The sequence below is a fragment of the Tigriopus californicus genome, chromosome 6 (genome assembly GCF_007210705.1).
Source record: "Tigriopus californicus strain San Diego chromosome 6, Tcal_SD_v2.1, whole genome shotgun sequence".
Classification (NCBI taxonomy): Eukaryota; Metazoa; Arthropoda; class Copepoda; order Harpacticoida; family Harpacticidae; genus Tigriopus; species Tigriopus californicus.
In genome coordinates, this window is record NC_081445.1 from 8419625 (window position 1) to 8444127 (window position 24503).

Genomic DNA, 24503 nt, shown 5'->3' on the forward strand with positions numbered 1-24503 from the left:
TGACATACAAGCGCTTTGAACCCTTTTAACTGTAAGGTTTATGGTGTTTTTTTATTTTTGCAGAACTATGGGTAACGTCAGCCCTCGAAAAACCTCTACCAATAAGAATAAGGGATTCCGAGAGAAAATCGCTTATTCAGAGAGAAGGAGAATAAGCTGAACTTCCTTTACAAAGCATCTTAAGTCAACCTTGCAATGAAGGGAAGGGCCAGCCAGATGTGACAACTCTAACTTGTCGGTCGATCAAATAATGCATGAAAATAAAGTTACGTAAAATGACTATGACGTTCTATGCTGCTAGTAGCGGTAAGGAAGTCCACAAAAAATGGTCCTTGTGAGTCCAAAAACTATGAATTTGAGTGTGAAGGAATGATATGGCATAAAATATGTGTTAGATTTAGTGGATTCGATTCGACAGACGTTTATTCACTTCTCTGCTTGGCAACTTTTATTAACCGGATGAGGATTAACGTAGTATACGGAAAAAGAGATGACACGGAAAAACATAGAAGGAAAGGCGCGCAACCTGTAATAATGATGAATGACATCCAACACTCCCCCTCAATCATCATTTGGAGTAACTACTCCACATAAGTCGAGGAGCTTCTTCAATTTGGTCTTAGGCAGCCCCTTTGTCAACATATCGGCAACCATGTTTTGCGTTCTGCAATACTTCAGTTCTACATTTCTTTCCTGAACTTGTTCTCTCGTGTAGTGATAACGGATGTCTATGTGCTTAGCACGGCCGTGATACTGTGGATTTTTCGGAAGTCCAATCGAGGGCAAGTTGTCTTCAAAAATCACAGTCGGTTTCCGCAGCGTCAGTCCCATACTTGTCAGAAGGTTTCGTAGCCACACGGCCTCGACGTCACCCGCCCAGTCTGAGTCGGAATATCCGACAAGAGTGGCATCACCCATCTTGGAATATCGAATTCCATAATTCAACGTGCCTTTCAAGTATCTTAAAACTCATTTGGCGGCAATCCAGTGACTTTTGTTGGGATGGGCCGAGAATTTGGCAACATTGGCGACGGCAAACGCCATATCCGGTCTTGTTCGCAACGAAAGGTAGAGTAAACCTCCAATTAAAGATCGATATCCAACGGGATCTTCAGCCTCTTCTTCTGATGATGCTCTCACTAAACGAATTCCAGGATCACAAGGCGAGTCAAGCTCGTTGCACTCGATCATGCCAAACTTTTCAAGGAGTTCTTTTCCATAGACTGGCTGTCCAACCCATATCACTCCCAACGCAGAATTCTGATGTACATTGATTCCAAGGAAATATTTCATCCTTCCTAGGTCTTTGGCGTGAAAGCGTTCAGCTAACAATTGCTTGATATAAGCAATGCACTCACCATCACTCGAGATCAACACAATATCATCAACGTACACGGCCAGGTACAGGGGTTTCCCTTTTCTTAACACATAAAGACATGGATCTTCATTCATTTGCACGAATTCCAATTTCTTTAACCATCCATCCAACAGATTATTCCAGCATCTTGGCGACTGTTTTAAGCCATATAAGGCTTTGGTGAGTTTGCACACTCGGTCATCGTCATGGATTTTGTGAAACATTTCCGGGCGTTCAATATAAATATCTTCACCCAATTCACATGGTCTCAAATCTTATTACAGGAGAAAAAGTTTCGTCATAGTCAAGGCCTTGTTTTTGAGTGAAACCTTTCGCCACAAGCCTCGCCTTGTAACGGTCAGGGTTACCTCCTTCATCCCTTTTGATCTTAAAGACCCATTTTGTCTTCACAACATTCTTTCCCTTCGGACGATCCACCAGCTTCCAAACCTGATTTTGCTCCAATGAGTTCATCTCCTCCATCATGGCTTTCCTCCATTGTTCCGAATCTTCTTGCATCATAGCTTCGTGAACAGAACATGGTTCACCACAATTTGTAGCCATGTTGACCCATTCTCCGAGGCGTTCAGGTGGTCGACGACGACGTTCAGTCCTCAGAAGCGGGGGGGACTGTGCTTTCTCTGTTTGGCCTGACTGTTCTTCCTCCAACGGATAAAGATTATCATTCAGTTCAAGAACTCCTTGAGTCTCATTCTCCCATTCAGAAAAGCGTTCAAATCCAATCAGATCTTCGTGGAAGATCACACTTCGATTGTGAATGATTCTCTCTTTCTCAACGTCATATAGACGGTAGCCTTTCACGTTGTCTCCGTAACCGAGCAATATAGTTCTTTGAGCCTTGACATCAAGTTTACGTCTTAATTCGTCTGGGATGTGAGCAAAGGCAACACATCCGATCCTCTTCAGATGAGACACACAGGGTTTTCTCCTTGACCATGCTTCAAACGGAGTCATTTCCAACAATGCTTTTGTTGGCCAACGGTTTTTGAGATAGGTTGCGGTTGACACTAACTCTGCCCAAAAAAACCATTCGGGAATTGTCCTCGACCATGAGAGCTCGCACAGTTTCCACCAACGTTCTGTTGACACGTTCGGCTACTCCATTTTGTTCAGGGTTTCTCGGGACACTCACTTCGTGTTGGATAACATTTTTACTCAGAAACTTTTCGAACTCATTTGACGTGTACTCGCCTCCGTTGTCGGTTTCTAATAGTCTTGATACTTCTTCCGGATTCCTTTTCAACCAGACACTTCCATTTTGTGAATTACTTTGAATACTTCGCTTTTCCTTTAGAATGTAAACCCAAACAAACCGCGAGTAGTCGTCGACTAAGGTCAAGAAAGTACTCTCTCCCTCCAAGGGATGGAACTCCCATCTTTCCACACACTCGCTGTGGACCAGGTCCAAGCAATGCGTTGCACGTCTTGTAGCTTGTTGGGAAACGGTTTTCTTGACATCTTCCTTTATATACAGGGTTCACAAGCATCATTTTCATTTCAAATCTCAAGTGTTTCTAGCCCATTAACAAGGTCCCTTTTGTTAACTCACGCCTTCCGCTCGTTCCCAGATGTCCAAGTCTTCTGTGCCACGCGCTTACCCTTGTGTCATCAGTAACTCTGGCAGAGAAGAACATCCGCACATTTGGACTGAATCATCAAATGATACAAGCTATCGACTTTGATAGCAATTGCCAGCACATATCCATCCGCACTTTCCATTTGACACGAGTCAGTATCAAAAATTGTTCGGACTCCTCGATCTGCAGACTTGGACACATCAGTAAATTGTAGGCTGAACCAGGAACGTACAGTACATCATACAAGGTACAATTCGAGTTTCACCACGGACTTCCGAGATGATGGGAACATTTCCCACACTCGTCGCTTCTAAGCTTCCACCGTCTCCAAGAGTGACACAAACCGGTTTCTTCAACTTTACGAGGTCCACAAACCCATTTACATCCTTACACATGTGGCTCGTAGCGCCAGAATCAATTATCCAACCTTCATTTTTCCCTCGCATTACTGATGCAACTTGAATTAATCCGAAATTTTGTGGGGTAATGTCTCGCCCACCTTTACCACCGGCTGCCTGGTGGTTGAAACGATCGTTCTTTTCCAGCTTGCGACATTGCTTCTTGAAATGACCGCTCATACCACAGTGGTAGCACTTGATACTACTTTTTCTGATCCAGATCCAAACGACTTAGCCACTGATAGGCCTTTCTCGAGGTCTGTTTGGTCACTCTTGCTTTTCGCTCTTCGTTAAGAATTCGTTCCATAACGACTCCACTGCGGAACCTCTGAGTGAGCCTCCAACGCAGTCACCAGCATAGCAAACTCGGAGGGAGGCTAGCCAGGAGGTGCACAACCTTGTCTTCGTCGTCCACGGGACTCCCAATGACCGACAATTCTTCGAAAATCTCAGTCATTGCCTAGATATGATCTTGCACGCCCCATTGCTCCTTAATTGATAAGCGAAAAGCCATCGTCGCAGCTCCAATGTGTGGCCCAAGTTTTCTTCTGAAATTGCTCTTCCAACAATCTCCAAACCTCTATCGGGTTCTGGGGGTTTCCCAAGAGGTACAACAGACGGGTGTCCACGGCCAGCACAATGATCGCCAGTGCCCGATCTCTCCTCGATGCATACTTGGCCACATCGGCATCTCCTACAGTGGGTTCAACCTCACTTCCATCCACAATCGACCACACCCCATCCTTCATCAATGCCATGCGGCATTGGATTTTCCAGGTGGCATAGTTAGCACCTTTCAGGGGAGTAATCACATTTCTAGAGTCTATACCAGCCATGGTGTCTCTCGTGTCAGGTTCAACCGCGCAGTCAAGCGGGTCTGAGGCCCATAACCTGTTAGATTTAGTGGATTCGATTCGACAGACGTTTATTCACTTCTCTGCTTGGCAACTTTTATCAACCGGATGAGGATTAACGTAGTATACGGAAAAAGAGATGACACGTTCTGGTGAGGACCTATCCCCCTGCTACTTCACTTCCGTTGGCCTTCCGCAGGGGATCCTCTATCGCCAATTCTTTTCAATCTTATGATTATCCGACCTGCCCGAAGCCCACCCACCAAGGCCCCACCATCAACCATTGTATGGTACAATATCTTCAATATGCAGACGACCTGGTTCTCTTGGCTGATTCAGCCGTGGAATTGCAAAATGCCATCAATGCACTCCACGGTTATTGCCAAGAGAACGGCCTTCAAGTCAAATAATATCAGACGAAGGCCATGGTTTTCCATAAAGGTCGTCTGCCTCCCACCTCCTTCCATATCCACCATAGTGCGATTGAAATCGTCAATAATTTTAATTATGTCGGTTTCACATTCTCCACTCAACTCTCCTTTACCAACCATCTTAAATCATCAATAGTAAAAGCTAAGGCCAGGATCGGATACATGTACAATAGACTTCCTATCAAGAATCTCCCCTTCCAATAGTTCTTCAACTCTTCCGGACCTACATCTCTCCAATTTTCCTTTATGGCCTTCACCTTTGGCTTCCCAACTCCGCCCAATCCGCCCTCAAATCCGCCGATGCCACCTTCACCAAGTTCCTCAAACGATACTTGTGCGTGCCCCAATATGCCAATAATGCATGGACGCATTTTCTATGCGAAACCGAGCCCCTCACCATCGGGCTGGCAAGGTTAGTGTCCAACAGTGTTGGGAACCTGACCTTTCCGGAGGTGATGTCCGGACACAAGTTGTCCTTCCGGTCAAGGACTTAATAACACCTTATTGTCCTTGGCCCGACATCCCTTCGGAGTATTGGGCGCTCACGTACCTTTGTCCGGCTCCCGACCCAATGCCATCAACGACGGGAGCTGACAAAAGATCTGTTCAATCTGACCAACCACTCTACTGCAATAACCAAGATTTTCATATTTACCTCTCCCCACCTGTTTATGTACTATCTGCAATTTCCCTCTTCACTTTTTTCATGTGCACTGAACCAATACTAGTCAAACTCACTGTGATACCACACTCTAGTCAACTATTTTATCAGTCTTGACCATTTTATTCTTTTATTAATCGATTTTTGTATATGATATTTATACATACAGTTTTATACATTTTACAATCTGACATGACCAAAGATCGCAAAAAAAAAAAAAAAACTTTCAACTGGAAAAACATAGAAGGAAAGGCGCGCAACCTGCAATAATGATGAATGACATCCAACGATATGGATAGACTTACCTACTCGCTTCATCACCTGGCAACCCAATTGAATTGGATTATTGACAGTTTTGCCCAAAATGGTCGATATTTGATGCAATGAGTTTGCTGCAGCATCAAATTCAAAAACGTCTTGGATCCGAGCCTGGTCTTCTTGACACATCTTATCATAATTTAGCTTTGGCAAGGGATTTAAAGATTTCAAATTAGATTGTAATAAGTCCTGCCCATGATATCTTTGAAGTTCTTGAAGGGTAGCTTTGCTTTCTGAAGAAGACGGTTCTTTGAGAGCATTTTTTATTTCGGAAATAGTTGACGTCATGCTTAACAACACGAAAGATAGAAGTGCGAAGGTCCCAACTAAGGTAAACAACGAGATTGGGACAGGCATTGTTTTCAATTACACTCCTGAAAAGAAGAGAAATATCATCCATAATGGCAACCGAATGACAATGCACAGAGATTCCGCATCAGCGTTGGAAGGTTGAGAGCCATCAGAACAATACACTGTTTCGGTATAATATCTTACCTTGGGGCAAGACGTGCTTTTACAATCAAATCTCAAAGCGTTCTATTCTAACTTTAAAAAATAGGCTTTTATGTTCCCCTCACGGCTTTCACCTGTCTCTTTAAATCTAATTATTTCAGCTTTCATTAGATTATAATTAACTGAGCGTTCGCTAAGGCGGAATTTGTGTTCGTTAACTGACGCCATGTGTGACTATTCAAGGACTCTAAAAAGAGGAAACGACACGGCTTTCCCCTGACCGCCAAGTTAGGCCATTGCGTTGAATTAAGACAGTAACTCTAGTATCAAGAAAACAAGATTATCCATGCAGCATAGTACTTTTAGTGCTTTTAATCAAATAATGATCTCTTTGATGTATAACTCCCTTCATATAGTAAATATTTCTGATTAATTTTGAAAATCAAAAGAATACATGAAATACCCATGAGCATCAAATTTATAAAAAAAAACAGCCAAATTGGCTTTCAAATCAGTAAAATATTGCGCAAAACTGGCTCAAAAACATGCATAGGTAGAAGATAAACAAGAACCATTTGACTAATTGATGAGTAACTTACAATGAATATAAAATAAATGTAAGGAATAAGCATTAAAGGAACATGTACATAAATGTTAACATATCAGAATATTGGGGATGGACAATTGATAATTTTGTCTTAATCCACACATTTGACAAGACCATCAGGCATTGGTGGAAAAGGAATAAGCAATAGTTTGGTAGAGTTTAGATTTCTACTTTTTAGGAAGTTTGCATGAAAGGCAGGCATTATTTAAGGGGTACAGAGTAATATTAAAGTACAGTACACCAGATTTCAATGTGAACTTTAGACTCCAATAAATTTGGTTTTTTGCAAAAGCATCCAAACTTTAGTCTTTAGTGTCCTTGATCTGTGCGATTCTTCGACTCCACAAGACTATGAGTTGTTGGAAGAAGAGCTGAGTGCCGCCTCGGCCACCTTGGATGAATTGCCTCAAAATGTCTTCCAAGCTTTTGCTCATACTTCTCTATCCCACACGTCCCCATTTGATGGCCCTGCCACCCTGCATCGTTCCCCTCGTATCAATGATACCTTACGTCCTGAGAAGCTATCAATGGACGCATGGAATCAGTAATCAGATCTCAAAGAGTGCAGACGTGCGAAATCAAACTCTCCATTTAAAACTGAGACATCCTGAGCCAAGACTCATCAAAATGAAAAAAGCAATTCGGAGTAGCAAGAAATCGCCTACTAAGTTTACGAGTATGTTGGGCGAAATCCTTGCACCTCGAAAGGAATCAAAAGTTATATTGGTGGAGATGGAAGAAACCCCAACAGAAACCAAGGATGAAGCAATCCAGTGCCTACAAGAACTGGAATCACTTGCCAAGGACATCGGTGGGGAAAAGACAAAAAGGCAATGTCTGTTATTGTTCGACTGTTGAAGACATCTTTGGTGATGTTGAAGCAAATGAAAGAGACGTCCGAGAGGATTGACTTATTGGAAAAAACAACACGAGATAAGAAAAGCAAGAAACAAAATTGTGATCAAAGGCCATAAAAAAGAGTTATCCGAAGTGATGAAAGATGTTGGTTATGAACGTCCAATCAAGTACTCCAAGCCTTTTTTGGCAAAGAGTCCTGGTGAAAAGACGAAAGTCAAAGGTCCAGTCAGGGCCGTTTCGTCGGTGGAGTTCTACAACGAGATGGATAAAAAAAAGAGTTCTTCAGGTGCCTGGCTCGTGGAGGGTTGGCCAAAAAGGGGCTACATGTTGGTGATTACATACCAGCGTGCTTTGCCAAGGACCATCTTCGCCTCGACACAGATTTGAGTTTCAATTTGAGGAAGGAGGCTCCTGGTACCAGAACAAAGCTGGTATTGGGTTTTCGTGGACCATTGCTCCTGGTCAGAGAGAAGGTCGAATCGACTTATTCAAAGAAAGTATAAAGTTTTGTTCCCTTGTGCTGGTCATTGTCCTTCTTTTGTCCGTTGAATTTTTAGTTTCCTTAAGCATGTCTTTCGACAAGTATCCATTAATCTCAAATCTTGCTCCCAAGCATCCACAAGTTTTGCTGACTGTTCAATTTGAAATATCTTTATTCTTGTGGTCACGTTGAAACCGTTTTAAACACCCGGTCAATACTGTTCAAGATCTATCCTTTCTTTTTCTCAAATTCTTCCTCTCAGAGCAACACACTGCAAAAAGTGGTATCAATTACTAAGCACCTAAAAATTGCGAGACCTCCAATTTGTATACTTGGTCCAGAGTTGGGTTTAGACGATGATGATATGAGCGGGGGTAATCAGCCATCAAATTTCAACGATCTAGGATACGTAAAAACTTTGAAGAGCATGAACTTGACATGGCTAGTGTCTCTAAATGTGAGGTCTATTATTGCCAATGAAGAAAAGATCAGAGACCTTGTTCTTGAACAAGCACCAGAGATTTTGGCGATGCAGGAAATGTGGCAATTCTCTAGAATTGAACTGAAATTCAGTGGATACGACTTGATAGGAATTGAACGAACAGACGGGGAGGTGGAGTGGGATTTTCGATTAAATCAAACCACAAATATAGCCAACCTAAAAACCTTGAATTAATGGATGAAGATTGTGAGGTAATAGGAATTGAATTAGGAAAAAGAGTCTTCCTCTCTTTGTACATCCCACCACATGCTGACTTTAATCGAGCTTTCCACAAAATGATCTTCTAGCAAACACTGGAGGAAAATCAGTCTTTCTTTGTGGAGATCTGAATATCTATTTGCTGAAAACATCTAAGACTCTTACAGACCTCATTGGCCTTTTAGGACAGTTTAGTTTATCACCCCTGATCAATGATGCTACAAGGATTACCGCACACTCCCGCACTTTAATAGACAATATTTTTACTAACTGCTCCGAGGTATTGTCCTCTGGAATACTTGAATGTGACGTTAGTGATCACTTTGCAACTTTTACTTCAATAAGCATGAAATCAGTAATAAGTAAGACCCTGTCCAAGGAAATAGAAATTAGGGACAACCAAAAGAGAACCTAACAAAAAAGACTAAAATGAATGTAGGGGGGCTGAATAAGATAGAAAAAGTACAAAGAAGTTTTACAAAATATATTGCAGGCATGTCCCACTTAAGCTATTGGGAAAGACTTCAATCCCTTGAATTATATAGTATTCAGCGTAGGTACGAACGCTACCTAATCCTTTATGTTTTTAAATGTCTCCATGCACTTTGTCCTAACCCGGAATGATGTATAACGTTAGTGACAGAAGAGGCATCACGTGTGAAATCAAATTCAATTTCAACCCATCAGATAAAAAGTTGGTGAAGACCTTAAAATCCTGTTTTGTACTAAACGAGCACCAACCCTTTATAATCTGTTACCATGCTCACTTCGACGATTCTATTTACTAGATGATCCATTGTTAAGTTTTAAGCGACATTTAGATCGTTTTTTATCAACCATCCCAGACCAGCCTTTCGTTCAAGGGTGCCCTAGAGCGGCAAATTCGAACGCATTATGTGACCAAATCTTTTATAAATTGTGACTTACAGGGAACTCATTCTCCTGTATCGGTATATCAAACCCGAAAAGAATATATAAAAAAAGGATTTATTGCAAGTCAAAGACTGGGTGTTAGATATGGGAAAACCCCAAGCAGGCATTTAAAAAATTTGAGACAACATTTTCTCAGATATTTGATATAGCTCGTCCAATAGTAAAAAGACGATGTAATAAAGGGAACACAAAACAAAATGCTTGGATGACATGGGGGCTGATGACGTCACGCAAACAGAAAGATAAAGTGTTAAATAAATTCAGGAAACATCCTAATATAGGGTCAAAAAACACCTATGATAGTTACGCTAAATTATATTACAAGCTAGTGCGGTTAGCCAAAGAGATACATTGGAAGAACTTTTTTAAAGTGAATCAAAAAAATTTGAAGACCCTCTGGAAGGGTGTAAATGAACTAATGGGTAATACGACAAAATCACAGACAGTTTCTTTTAGTCTCAAATCAAACAAAGAAAACCATATCACATCTGAACCAAAAGAAGTTGGGACAATATTTAACAACTATTTTGCAAACATAGGTTAAACGGAAATTTTCCCTCTCATAACGCAGAGCTCATGGGTGGATTAGGACCCAAAAAGTCGAGAATTTTTTATTTCAAATGGGTAAAATGTAAAGAAATAAAGGCGGTGATAAATGAGCTCAAGTCGAAAAACAGTTCAGGAATGGACAGTCTGTCAAACCGAATTCTAAAACATATAGCTTCAGTTTTAATAGTGCCGTTGGCTAGGTTAGTGAACATCTCTTTTGTGTCCGGATACATACCAACAGAATGGAAAACTGCAAAAGTCATTCCACTTTTTAAATCAGGTGACAAATCACTACGTGGTAACTATCGTCCTATAAGTCTTTTGCCAAGTTTCTGCAAAGTTTTAGAGAAAATTGTTCATAAACAAATGCATAACTTTATAGAAGTAGAAGTTCTCCTTTACCCTGAACAGTTTGATTTTAGAAAACAATATAACACCATGCATGCAGTTCAAAAATTTCTACAAAATATTTCTGCTAATCTCTGCGACAAAATGGCACTCACTATATTTCTGGACCTCAAAAAAGCTTTTGATTGCGTTAATCATGACATGTTGATAAAAAAAATAACTGGAGTATTACGGATTCCGCGGTAGGTCCATAGTTTGGTTCAAAAACTACCGTTCTGAGAGGTACCACTATGTCGAGGTGAATAATGTTAGGTCCTTGAAACTGAAAGTCAAATGTGGGGTTCTCCAAGGCAGCATCCTTGGACCTCTCTTATTTCTGATCTATATAAACGACATGCCTCAGCATAGCAATTTGAAGATGCTTCTTGTTGTTATGGCATACTAAAGTATTTTAAGCAACTTGTTAAGTTTGAGAACATGCAGTGATTACACACCACACCTAAACCAGCTTGTTGCCTGAAATTTTGGAAAAGGATTATCTTTTCTTGTCAATTTGATATCGAAAACAAAAAAAGAACACAGAAAAAATATGATCACGCTGCTTGTTGATTTGCCGGACACTCAAGCTGCTGAATTCAACTTGGTTCTGAGGGTCCTGAGTTTAAATGTGCCGCCAAAACCTTCCATGAAAGTTTCCTTGGCAATTGAAATAAAGTGTCAACAATTGAAGCTTCTTTTGAGTTATATATCAATAGAACACTCGTATTTATTTGTGTATTTAACGTCGTTATGCACCTGATAGGTGACGATATAAGTGGGTGCCGCTATTTTTGTCAACTAAAAGCAACACATTATGGGGGTTTCGAGCAAGATAAGAATGATATTTGATGAGCAAGCATAACCATTGAGAAATACACCTACTATGTCAGAATGAAGACAAACGCCCACCTCGACCCACCTGAATTTTAGAATTGGGTTACCAAGTTCAAGCCATTTGAACTTTGGTCTACTTCTGACACTGCACTACTATCCTCGCTTAATTTCAAAATACAAATTCTGAAGATGTAGGGGCACAACCACAGACCATATAATGACTAGACCTCGCATAGCGCGAGGAAAAATGCGAACACTTGCCTTCATCAGCTGGTACATAAATTTTGGTGTACAGTGACTCATGCTTTTTCATCCGCCAGCGTGGCCAGATTCAGAGTGAGCTTGTCACTGATAGCGTTCGTTGAAGGCCCAGCGATTGTAGGTCGTTACTACTGATCAGGCAGTCACCCTCCTCTTTTTTGGTGTACAGAGTTGTTGACTTAAAATCCACTTTCCTCTGCGCTGAGGTCGGGCCAATATGCAATGCGACATCTAGTCGTTAAATGATCTGTGGGCACAACTCTGAAGTTGTCCCAGACTCAGTCAATCTAAAGGTTCCGTGCTTCCCTTTGTTTCTTGCGTGGGCAAAAACGAATGACGAAAACAAACATTTTAGAGTTGAAGTCCAGAGAGAGTGCTGGCTAGCTAGCTGTTTTCTTGGGGTGGACTGTGTTGCCACTGGGGTTGCCATTGCTGAACTTGGTGAGGACCTGAAGGAGGAACCGGAGGAACGGGAGGAACCCCATCCATCCATCGGTTGAACTTGCGGCCATGCTGCGTGCGCTCGGGGCCAGTCGCCCGTGGTGGTGTAGTCCGGCACGGCTGACTCAATGCGGCCGGACGGTGCGGGCCTTGCGCAGTTCGGCCGTCTGCCCGTCGACGGCGGTCAAGATGCCTTCGCTCTCGCCCACCATGAGTGAAGGCACCATCGTCAAATGGAACAAGGCCGAGGGTGAGAGCGTGGTGGCCGGGGATGTGCTTTGCGAAATCCAGACTGACAAGGCCGTGGTGGCCTTGGAGGCCGACGAGGACGGCACTTTGGCCTTGATTGTGGCCCAGGCCGATAGCGGCAGCTTGCCCGTGAGTTGAGCCGTGCGAGCGGGCATCTGAGGCCCGCTTCAGAGGGAGAAGGATTGAGAAAGCATTGATCACAACTGAAGGTTACGCCATGACAGACTTTGATGTTGAATCCTAGATAATTCATTGAGAAACAAAGACAGACCTCTGGAAAATTGTATTTGAAATTGAAAATAGCCATCATGAGTGATTGTTTGAAGGTGAAAACGTAAAAGCTGACAACATAGTCTAAACCAGTTTTTGACGAGTCCGGAAGCAAGTTGGTTAGATCAAATGATTTTCATTAACTGAATTCTCGAAACAGCAATTTGATATGAAGAGCAAATCCCACTGCAATTTAAATGGCGTAACCCCGAAAGAACCAAAAACCGCCCACTAGATTTACTCACTCCTTTTTCGCCTCTCAAAGCGACCTTTGTTTTCGTTTTTCGTTTTTCTCCTAGCAATCGATGAAACCTTGAAGCTTTTGGGGCCATCTTACCAAAGGATTCCGAATGACGAAACATTAGAATGACCAAAGATAAGAATGGATGATTTTAATGATTAGTCTAATTAGAGAAGATAAGAGGTGAAATTTTTCATAGTCCATATTATTATTATTTGAAAAATCTTAAAAAAAACAGTCATATAATTAGAATCTCAAATCAACATTTTTTGAACGTCATTAGCACACAATTATTATTATTACTATTGCTATTATACAGATGTTATTGTGTATTTTGATGATCTCTGTTATTTGGAGCTTGATGTATTTTCAAAATTTTCAGAAATCATAGCCATTGTTTCATCATCTTTTGCCCATTGCCATCAAAGTATTGTCCAAGGTCGATTGAAAAGGTTTTTATTTGATAAGCTTCCAGATCCACCCTACATTCAAGGACTAGCTAGCTCGGTCTGCCAACCTAAATTCGTTGGCAGACTAAGTGTCGTATAGAATGAAACTGCTGACAGATGGACCAAGTATAATTTTTCAATATATTAGTACCGAGAAAATTACGGTCCCTGCAGCGGTTAGTAATATCTGTAAAAAAAACCTGAAAAATAACGTGTTACATAACTCGTAATGAACTGGATGCGGCCACTTGCAATAATTAAAGAATCATTTCACAATCCTACAACTAAATAGTCAAACACACTCTCGGTATCAACCATATTCGGCCTTGGTCCCTATATCCATACTACTTTTACCTATGAAAGCTACTTCGTAAAAAAAAGAAAGAAAGAAAGAAAAGCTTACGAGAAGGCTGTTGCCCCAAAATTTGACATCATTGGGTGATTTATCATGCAAGGCAACCATGAGACTCCAAAACTGGATTAAATCAAAGCCAAGCCCAAATCACATTGAAATTGAATCATGATGATGATCATTTATTTGAGGCCTCGTTCTAAAACATATAGATTTAAAACGGTAGATGAAAGAGCCGTATCCCCGTATTTCCATGGCTCTTGAGCCATTGGGTTCGGGTCTCATGATCCAACTTTCGATTTGAAGGTAAAATCAAATTGATTCCATGTTATAATTTCAAAGATACGATGTGAAACCAAAATTAAGCGTCATGTTTTTTTTTGCATTTTAAGCATCAATAGTTGATCGTATCACAAGGCAGTCATGTAACTGTATTTCATGTCCTGTTTTCTTGACTCTTCATTCAAATAGGTTGGAAATCTGATTGCCATGATGGCTGACGAAGGCGAAGATTGGCGAGAAGTGGCCAAATCCGCGCCCACCTCAGCCTCCACTTCATCTGAGGATACTGGAGCCTCAACCTCTTCTTCATCATCATCTGGATCTACAGCTCAACCAACCGGGGGCTCCACCCCTGGCACTGAAGTGAAAATGCCCTCGCTATCCCCCACTATGACAGAAGGCACTATCGTCAAATGGTGTATTCAGGTAAGGCATCACATGATTTATTGATCCAAACATAGCAATACGTACGGCTTTCCAAAGGACCGGTCAGTTCATTGAAATTACGAAAGATGGTTGAAAGGTAAGAAATCATTGGTCAAGAGCCAGTCGAGTTACATCAATTGAGAGTCATTTTCTATAGGCTGTAATGAATGTTTCCTGTGGTGCTAAATAAAAATATGCCCTTTTTTATCACCAACAAATGTTGTGCTATCATTCTTGATGACATGCTCAACAATATTAATTTGATTCTCGAATTCAGGAGGGTGAAAAAATCAACCCTGGTGATGTCCTCTGCGAGATTCAAACTGACAAAGCCGTTGTGGCCATGGAATGCGATGACGAAGCTATCCTGGCCAAGATTCTCATCCAAGAGGGTGAGAGTGGGGTCGAGGTGGGAAAACTCATTGCGTTGACCGTGGAAGAGGGCGAAGATTGGCAGGACGTGCAAATCCCGGCCCAAGAAACATCTGCGTCCGCTGGAACGGAAAGTGAACCATCACAGCCCCAATCGGCCTCAACGCCTTCATCGAGCACTTCGGGAACCCTGGGATCGTCACATGACTTTGAGCACGTGACCAATGTGGGACCGGCAACGCACTTCTTGATGGCGCAATATGGTATCAAGTCCAGTCAAGTGAAAGCCTCCGGGCCCAAGGGAATTGTCAAGGGCGATGTCTTACAGTACATCAAAGATCATAATCTAAAGCCTATTCAAGTGAAAACCGAAGAAGGTGGCGGAAAGGTCGCCAAAGGCAAAGACACCGCAACGGCTGCCACACCATCCAAGGCGAAAAAAACGAGGTAAGCTAACCGTTCGGCACAAAGATCATACCAGAGACCTGTTTTTTATTACTTTATTGCTAAAAGTTAAGGTTTAACAGTAAAATTCAATTTTTCGGTCGTCCAACATATTGAAGTGCTTCCAAAAATTGATTGAAAGAGGAACAAAGAGTGGCACACTACTGGATTTCAAATCAGTTTTATTGGTCAACATGGGACGATTGATCTCATTAGGTTTGCTGACATATAGCGAGAAAATTCCCCAAATGGTGTTTTTTTCACATTAAAGTTCATGCCAATGGCAAATAATGGAAAAAGCAATTTAATTTACTTGCTGAAATAGCACTTTCGTTACATAGTACAGCCTCCATTTTAACCAATTAAAGCAATTCTTTTAGCGTCCTTTCACTGGTTCGTTTAGATCAGATTCGTTACAAAGACGAGCCTACTTCAAAGAAACCAATTGAAAGCCATCTCATTCAACGCAGCGCCTGGTTGCAATTAATATCAACAAGATATATAGATCAACTCATCTTCTTGAAAGTCAATACCATGTGGCTGTCTGCTTTCTAGCTCCGGGTATACGGATATTCCATTAACATCAATGCGAACAGTGATCGCCAAACGTCTAACCGAGTCCAAGCAGACCTCACCCCATGGACACGCCACTGTGAACACCACTCTGGATAGGGTTCTTCAGCTCAGAAAGGATCTCGCTGCCCGCGGCATCAAGGTCTCGGTCAACGACTTTATCATCAAAGCCGCGGGCACGGCCTTACAATATGTGCCAGAGATGAACCTTAATGTTTCCTGAGAGGATTTTCAGGTAGGGTTTTCAACACGGATTGATGTTGGTCGGAGGTCGATGGATTGCCGAACGGCTTTTGGTTTTCAATTTCAAGATCATGTCAAATGTGGATGTCTCGGTGGCTGTGGCCACGGACGCAGGTTTAATAACCCCCATAGTCAAAGATGTTCCCAACAAGTCACTCGATCAAATCTCCAGTGATGTTAAGGACCTAGCCGCTCGAGCACGAGAAGGAAAATTACAACTTCAAGAGTTTCAGGTGAGTTTGAAAGCCTGTCATGAGACAGCTTTGGCGGGCTGAACCACGAATCAAATACTGGCAATTGTTAAAAGGAATCATAGCCATATATTATGTAGCCTCAACGGAGCAATGAGATCACATGAGTTCAAACATAAATTACAGTTTAGACATGTTGGCTCATCAGAGGATCCGAAGCAAGTGTTTTTGGTTAGTGTTTGGTACTAGAACTGGAACTGGAACTGATACCTGTTCTTTTGCTACAAAGAGAAGGATCTTTGGTTTTTAAAACTTGGATGGACAGATTATGACCCTGTCTTTAATGTAGTTTTATTGGCAACTCAAGAAAGCAGCAACGGAAAAATTTTGACGGACATTTGGAGTCCGTTTTTGTACTTTAGTTGCGTGATTATGAAAATGTAATGTTGTGTTAGATAGAATCCTAATGCAATCTTCACGAGTCTAATTTAAGCCAATAGAGCTTCTTTTTAGGTGGCTATACCATGGATAGATGTGCGGAGCTTAATATGCAAACTCGAACTTCACACAAAGTTAGAATCCACAGTGATGAAGCACATGCTTCAGCAATCTTTTTCTTTTGGTTCACCCTTATATATTATATTTCTAATGAATCCACACCTGTGTTGCTTTCAAAATAGCAAGACCAAGTCAGCCACAAGCCAAACTGATCAGACTAGTACTAAATCATTTGTTTTATGACTGTTGACAGTTAGTGTGTTGAGTTGAAGATGACATATTCAGGTTGATAATAAAAATAATAATGATAATAAAACATCATTACATAATAGACATCCAAAAAAAGCTGCAAACAGGAGATGACTATAGAACTGTTTGTTTGCCTCGTTCTTCACTGGGGAAGGACGGGCTGGGGGGACTATAGACATGCCAACTCATGGGTGGAGACGTGGCGTAGTGGTTAGCGCAATTTCCTGTCATGAGAGAGGTCCCCCGTTCGATTCTCCTCCCCGACCTTTCTCAAGGAAACTTTTAGACGCTAACCACACCCACAGACGGAAAACCAATCTGATACGGACTATGACACTGCCTATCGGAACAATATACGGACGATGTGATGGCTTGCTTCGCTGGCCGGGCTAGGTTCAACCCTCCGACCCTAGCACCCCAAATACAACAATGTTCATTAATTTAATAAGCTATATCACAAATCTGAAATCAGAAAAAGTTCATTAAAGTTAAGCCTAAAAGAAAGTGGGCGGTACTTGTCACATTTCATAGACAGTGATTCAAGCTTGGCGAACATGTCTCGGCTTCTTCTGTTGACTCGTGGTATTGATGATTGCAGTGATGATTCCGTTCTACAAATTGCTGTTAATAGATAATCCCGGAACTAAAGTACCAAAATCGCACTCCGCAAGTCCGTTAGCGCTTTTCAGATACTGTTTTCTTGCCCTTCATGATAAATAGAAGAAAAAAAAACAGAACTGAGAACCGCTTTTTCAATACCTGGAACTGAACTGTTTTTTCAAAGGGAACACTAGCTTTTGTAAAGATAAAGACATGATGGAAAAGTATCCCCCTCTCTTCTTGAAGAATTCAATTTCAAAATGGAAATTTCAAAACCTTGATTAAAAAAATGCAAATTGAAAAAACTTTTTGAAATCGCAAATAACATTTATTTGCATCCTGGGCCCTTCAGTGCATCTTTTTGCATCTTGAACCTCTATTTGCACCATTTGCATCTTTGGTCTGTTTTCATATTTTTATGCATTTTAGACTTCTTTTGACTGATTTTGGTTGGTTCCAAAATTTGTATTTTCACTATTTTAAGGAGAAATTGGCGCCCCCGACAAGTCAAAAGTGCTCTATTGACAAAACATGTGGTTCTTATCGAAGTTTAGTCTTTGATTACTGTTCAGATGCTGATCCACTGGATTCAGGGCATACTGTTATGAGAACATTTGTGTCCAGCTTAACAAACGCCCTACGAATATTTGAGGGCAACAAATTGAACAATGAAGGAGCCCGAGAAAGAAGAGAGTTGAACTTCATTGTTTTAACTAGCCTGGATTCTCGAGGGCTTGAAGGTGCTCTCAAAACGCACATTAAGCCTCTACGGTCACTACAATTGACCCTAAATCCTGGGTGGGGACAAAGCTCATGAATGCTTTTGAAAACGTACAATATCAGATACCTTTCGCACCTTCTCTGAACATTGTACAATCCTAACCTTTCTAACCTCTCCCAATACGGGAGAAAAAATAGGTATTGACACAAACATGGGTCCTTTTTGAAACGAAGATGATAAGGAAATCAAGCGCATATAAACAAGGACTTACTTTCTTGATGGAAAAGGCGTACATTAATTAAACCACACATTTGAAAAGCTTTACCAACTTTCAACTGGATATGTTCATCGAACTTTCCAGTATCTTGGAGGACTACACCTAAATCCTTCATGGATGAGACCTGCTGAATACCCTTACCTTCATCATCTAATAGTGGAGTGTCTAATGACGTCGACCCAAAGGTCATTGAGCAGAATTTCATTCCATTCAGTGCCATGTTACTCGCAGCAACCCAAGAGTAGATTTGCTCTAGGACCTCTACTAGACAACCAGAGTTCTGACCATTCCTACCAACTACCAATTTTGTACCATCAGCATAGCAAAAAAATACTGACATTACTACTACCAAGCTTCTGAAGCGGAGCAGTGACGATGATGAAGAGGAGAGGACCCAAAATGAAGCCCTGAGGAACACCTGACTTGACATCATGAATCCTGGGCTTGTTTTTATCCATCTTTATTTGCATCTTGAAGCCCTTTTTTATGCATAATTTTGAGAACCATACATGAGTGAGCAATACACATCACGAAATAGGTATTGACACAAACATGGGTCCTTTTTTAAACGAAGATCATAAGGAAATCAAGCGCATATAAACTTAGTACTTGATAGAAAAGGTGTACAACATACCTACAACTCATTTTAAGACAATTGTAAACAACCTATTTTGAAATCCTGTAGCTCAACAACTAAGCAAAGAGTAGCTTCCAAATTAAAGACAGAATGCATAGCCATCATTGGATGTGCTGGTAGAAAAAAGTGTAAAACATTTGTGCATTTTAATACATGTTACATACCTTTTGCATAAAAAACACTAAATTGATTATCCTATTATCCTAGTACGCGTCAGGATGCCAACATAAAGTTTGACCCAATGAATGGCTTCGAGGATGTCACTTTGGTGATTCTTTTTCCTTGAAGACGCCGATTAATAATTCTTTCCATTTTTAGGGTGGCACTTTTACCATTTCGAACTTGGGCATGTTTGGCATCACCGAGTTCACCGCTATCATTAATCCGCCACAAGTGGGAATTTTGGCTGTGGGCTCGGGCATTGTTCAGATCGACCCGATTACTGGAAAACCTTGCACTCAAATGCGATCCACTCTCTCCTTTGATCGGAGGTAAGTAACTCACCTGGACGGCTTAGATTGAACCGTAGTGTCTCTGAATCCATTCGAAACCCAACTAAATCTCGTTCTAGATTCATCGACGAGGCCTTGGCCGCCGACTTCATGTCGACCTTCCAAACGGTTTTGGAGCGCCCAGAATTTATGAATCTCGGGCTCATTCCCGTTGCTAGGAAGGATAGACAAGCTCAAGTCCTTCTCTAATCACAGTCATGAACAATGGCATCAAATATATCGTTAGCAATGTCATGGATATTATTGAAATAAATCTCTAAACCGTTCCAAGGGTCTTCTTTTAATAGAACCGTTTGCCTTTGGCTGGACGGCTGCGCTTGGCCTTTTGGCTGTCCTTCGGGTCCGCTTTGGTTGTTTGGTGATTACTGGTCAGTTGAGGCCAAAAGAGGTATCGCAGGGAAAAGTAGCCATTGATGAAGACACTAAAGGTCCACTTGAGACTGGTACCAATGGTGAGTTGGCGCCAGAATAAGGCCAGAGCCAAGGCCAACAAGGCCTCCGCCGCGTGAACTGCCATGATGATGTGGAAAACACGTCTGTAAAGAAGTGTAATCCATGTGAGTTTATTGCTAATTCAAAGTCAATTCTAACTAATTTGAAGTCCTCCTACTCTTAGCCACGAACTTCTAGAAATATGAACTGTGAACGAGCGTCACGCCAAATCGGCTTGCTCTTTTCGAATTAAAGTTATAAGATAAGGAATGCAGATTTCCTAGATAAAAGGTGGGTCATTTTTTATAATTTTCTTGCAAAGGGGTTCGTTTCAATTTTATTTTGTCAAAAGCGTATGTAGTTGACCAAGAGCTGGCCGAAAATTCGAATCTTATCCAATATTTACAACATAACTTTGGCCATGTCTCTTGACTTCCCCAAGTATGGCTTTGGGCTCAAACTTGGCAAAGTTCATGCATTCAACAAGGTATTGTGTATCATGTGCTTTCATTTGGAATAAAGCGAACGGTTTAGGAGATCAGAATGTTTTGTTTCCGGTTGCAGTCCACATCTCTAGAAGTCCAAGTCTAAGCCGATATAAGGCCCAACACGGTGGCGAAAACGCCAAATTAAGCTCAACACATTTGGGCTATTTTCTAGCTTATAAAGTCATAATAAACGTTTTTTTGTATAATGTCAGTCTCTCACGGAAGGTAGAGTTACACCATTTAAAAACAATATGCGCAAACAAATAATGCCGATTTTCATATGATAAGTCTGTTCTCTTTCTTTTTTTTGGGCATGGTAAGAAAAGAGTTCAAAAGTGTTTTTTATCACTTTACACAAAGATTTTCGCAACACTACCTACAGATATTGACAGAACAATCTATACCAAACATAGGTTTACACCTATTCGTCGAAACCTAATTAATTTTTTTAAGCACAATGAGACAGGATTGCGTGTCCTGCATGTGTGATTCATGTATTTGTTAGTTCAAAATTTGAGGCATTAGTCCATGGCCAAGGGAAAATCATTCTGAATTTGAAGTCCCTTTTTAGCATTGCTTAGTCAAACTAATTGGCCAAGATGTAATCATAAAAAATAACAAGAACATCCTTTAGGTACGAATTCGTTGTTGCGTACTAATGTTTTATCTTGGCACTTACCATATAAATCTGATTCAACCACGGTTTTCATTGAATTTTATTGAAGGTTTCCTGGACAATCAAAATCTTAACTGTAACCTTTCATTCATGTGTTTCTTTGTCGATTGAGCGGCATGGCCAAATGGTGTCCAAGACTAATCCTAATCTCGATCATTTCTCTTTCAATCAGAGCCTACTGCAAATCCCTTTTACGTCAACTCCATTGCGGTAACTCAGCCAATACATGGCCGTACTTGCACATTGGCTCTCGATTCCGTTAACAAAGGTAACAGGTCATCAGGTAAATTGGACTGATTCCGGGAAAGACAACCAATGCAAACGCTCATCATAATTTTCAAGACAACTCGCCCGTTGCTACTATCCAGACCTTACTCATCAATCTAAACAAGAAAAATCATCAGCCAAAGAGATTTTAAACTCAATGTCAAGAGGATGAGATCCGGTTGGCATGGTTTGCCAATTTGGCAGAGAGAGCAAAAACCTGTTCAAAAAAAATCCTCATGCACTTCGTGCACATACAGTTCAGTCTCTTGTAAGAGTTCATGAATTGCAAAGCACAAGCCCACCTTAACTGGAAGGTTATTAGATAGTGGGAGATCATTCTGAGGGCACCGAAGGTTCATTGAACCCTTCTTTCTCTCATGCATTTTCAGTTCCTTCTTCTGATGAACTGTCATGTAATTGAACAAAGATGTATTCCGAGGATGAAATACTAATGGGTCACAATTCTTAACCGTATTAGCATGATGAATTACATAAAGTAATATTGTGATTATCCCTCCCAAATCAAAATTGAAGGGTCCCGAGTAAGCCATGAACCGTTTGATGCTAAGCCCAAAAATCATCTTAAGTCGACCACAAGCTCTTCCTCGGTTGCAACCAACTCATCGCAGACGAAAGAACGCCTTTTCCATTGTCAGCGCGCTCGGAAAAAAAAATCTGCGAGTCATGAATTGAAGAAGATTTTCTACCGGCCAAACGCTTTCTGAATTGGAGTTCTACCGTTTCTTGAGAAGGTAAACTCAAGCGAGCTTACCTAGTGTATTCTTGGTTGTTTGTGGCATAATTCTCCAGTGCTGTTCCCAATGGACCCAAATGTGATCCAATTGTGAGGAACTTGGGTAAGTAAGCCATCAAAGCTACACAATAGAATAGACCAAACACAATCACGAATGTAATGGCTGGATGGGTGTATTTGAAGAAGTTGCTTGGAACCTTCATTTTGGAAGTATATTTTGGAAGTGGCTGCCACGACAACAATTCACGATCTCTTTAATCCTTGGACTGATAGTATTGTTCGGATCAGTCGTCATTAAGAGATTAGCAGACGTGTACTGTAAACCGTGTAGTCAAAGTACGCATGCTTGTACTGACATGATTCAAATGCTGCGTTGATGTATTCAGGGTGTTTCTTGAAATACACATCTTCCATGCAAACCGGTTTACATTGTTATTTTGAAGCTAAATCGTAGCTTTAAAATTTCCCCCATAGATGGCGCCCCAAAAATGGCGACAGGATTGGCAAAAAGTTAGCGACAATATTTTCAATCTTGTTTCGACACAATCGACTTTGATCTTTGGATCCTATTATTTCATCACCCATCACGACACCACTTAGATTTCAAGTTCCGTTTTTCTGTGTTAAACAACACAAGAATCAACCTTGGGAAAACTACATAATTAAAAGTAGCTCTGATTGATATATCAATCCATTGAAAACCTATAAAAAGATAACGTTTTTAAAAACGCAATTAATAGATATTTTGAGTATCCTTAGTTACTGTTCCGTAGGGATTGAGTACATGCTCGTGCTCATCTTACGTATTCTAGTCCCTACGGAACAGTTACGTTTCTAATTGAAATTTCCTATAACTCCCCTGAGCAGACGCCGAGATAATTCCCTTCGTCTTCAAATGTTGTGTTTTGCATTAAATTTGACCACCTTTTATCAGCGATGGCAAAATTCGACTTTGAAGGAATTTCTGCCATTTTCTGCCAAAATTTTCTGCCAAGTGGTCAAAAATGGCTTTTAATAATTTCCCATCCAAGATATATCCTCGTTGGCAAAAATCCACTTTGAAGAAATTTCTGCCACTTCTTGCCACCATTTTCTGCCACCTGGTCAAAATGGCCTTTTATGATTTCTCATCCCTGCCTTTCATACCTGACAGCCATTACCAAAAATATTTACTGAAAACAAAGATTTCACAAGCATGATGTTATAATGGTCAACCTTAAGTTCAATATGTTTTGATCTTTATCATCATTATGATCGACGTTTCATAAAAAAATAATTGTTGATCCGCAGAGAATAATCACTAAAAAAGGTGACAAATTTGAAATTGGCTTGTCAGATGTATTTCTGTAATATATCAAGGATTGGCTAGTGTGGCATCTCATACTTGAGAAAAAGTGATCGGTGATCCTGAATAAGTTTTTTATAAGTTTTAAGTACCAACATTTACTTTATTAAGCTTTCAAAAGGCATATTAACGAAACGAAAATGAAAGATGTCATTTATTTGATTGGTTGATTGGTTTTCTGGGAAAAAGGATCTCGTCGGTGATATGATGATTTTCCCCCAAGGGTCCCATAAGTCTTGTGTTTTTTGCATAAGATTCTTTGTCTAGCAAGTTGAGGGGAGCTGGCTCGGTTGATGACCCAGCCCAGAACAGACTTCCCTCCTTGAAAAGTCCACAGGGAATCTTTTTTACTAAGGGGACATGATCATATACATGAATAGCACTTGGTTGTATCACATATTATGAAATAGGAAGAGGTTAAGACGACGGCTATTTATAAGGTCCATTGCTTAGAAAAAGTGTTCAATTCTAATTTTGGTTCGTAGAAAAAAATAAAAGTCGTTCCAAGTCTTAGAAAAAGAGCATCCTGGAAGACGTTGAAACCAATTTAGTCTTGCAAATAGTGAATTTAAAAAAGTGCCCCCACCCCGTCTTACTTTAAAGCTGCATGTATTTATGATCGGGGAAATACATCAAAATAAAACTTGATGTGCTCCAATTTGACCAAGTTTTCCAATTTAAGTAATTTAAACGATTTAAAAAAATTGGGCTTGTATAAGTTTTTGACATTGTTGCTCCTGTGCATCGAATTGCCCTTTTGTACGACTTCTAGTTTTTTGTAATGTCGGGGGAATTATTAAAAAAATCCGTCTCCTTTTGATTCAAGCACAATAC

At 40.8% G+C, this 24503-nt stretch overlaps 2 protein-coding genes and 1 long non-coding RNA gene across 3 annotated transcripts; 2 read left to right on the plus strand and 1 right to left on the minus strand.

Annotated features, from left to right (window-relative positions):
- The first annotated feature begins 774 nt into the window (after positions 1-774).
- On the plus strand, positions 775-1607 carry LOC131881801 (uncharacterized). Its single transcript, XR_009373398.1, has 3 exons — positions 775-1068; positions 1155-1401; positions 1492-1607. It is a non-coding gene; the product is annotated as an uncharacterized LOC131881801 (long non-coding RNA).
- A 10442-nt stretch (positions 1608-12049) lies between these two features.
- LOC131881795 (pyruvate dehydrogenase protein X component-like) lies at positions 12050-19973 on the plus strand. The gene is given in 7 exon segments (XM_059228751.1): positions 12050-12499; positions 14154-14390; positions 14668-15209; positions 15762-16014; positions 16091-16255; positions 19514-19686; positions 19767-19973. Coding segments are annotated over 7 exon segments (1809 nt in total). The 5' UTR covers positions 12050-12190; the 3' UTR covers positions 19897-19973.
- On the minus strand, positions 19925-22681 carry LOC131881800 (uncharacterized). Its single transcript, XM_059228758.1, has 2 exons — positions 22343-22681; positions 19925-20243 (listed from the first exon to the last, which is right to left on the minus strand). Exons 1-2 carry the CDS (start codon positions 22525-22527, stop codon positions 19988-19990), a joined length of 441 nt encoding a protein of 146 aa, XP_059084741.1. The 5' UTR covers positions 22528-22681; the 3' UTR covers positions 19925-19987.
- Between the last annotated feature and the right edge of the window lie 1822 nt (positions 22682-24503).

Excerpts from the sequence above, each read along its gene's own strand:
- LOC131881800 (XM_059228758.1), bottom strand. The coding sequence starts at position 22,527 with ATGAAGGTTCCAAGCAACTTCTTCAAATACACCCATCCAGCCATTACA. Across the intron at positions 20,244-22,342 it reads AACAACCAAGAATACACTAG|ACGTGTTTTCCACATCATCA; the intron begins GTAAGCTCGCTT and ends ACTTCTTTACAG.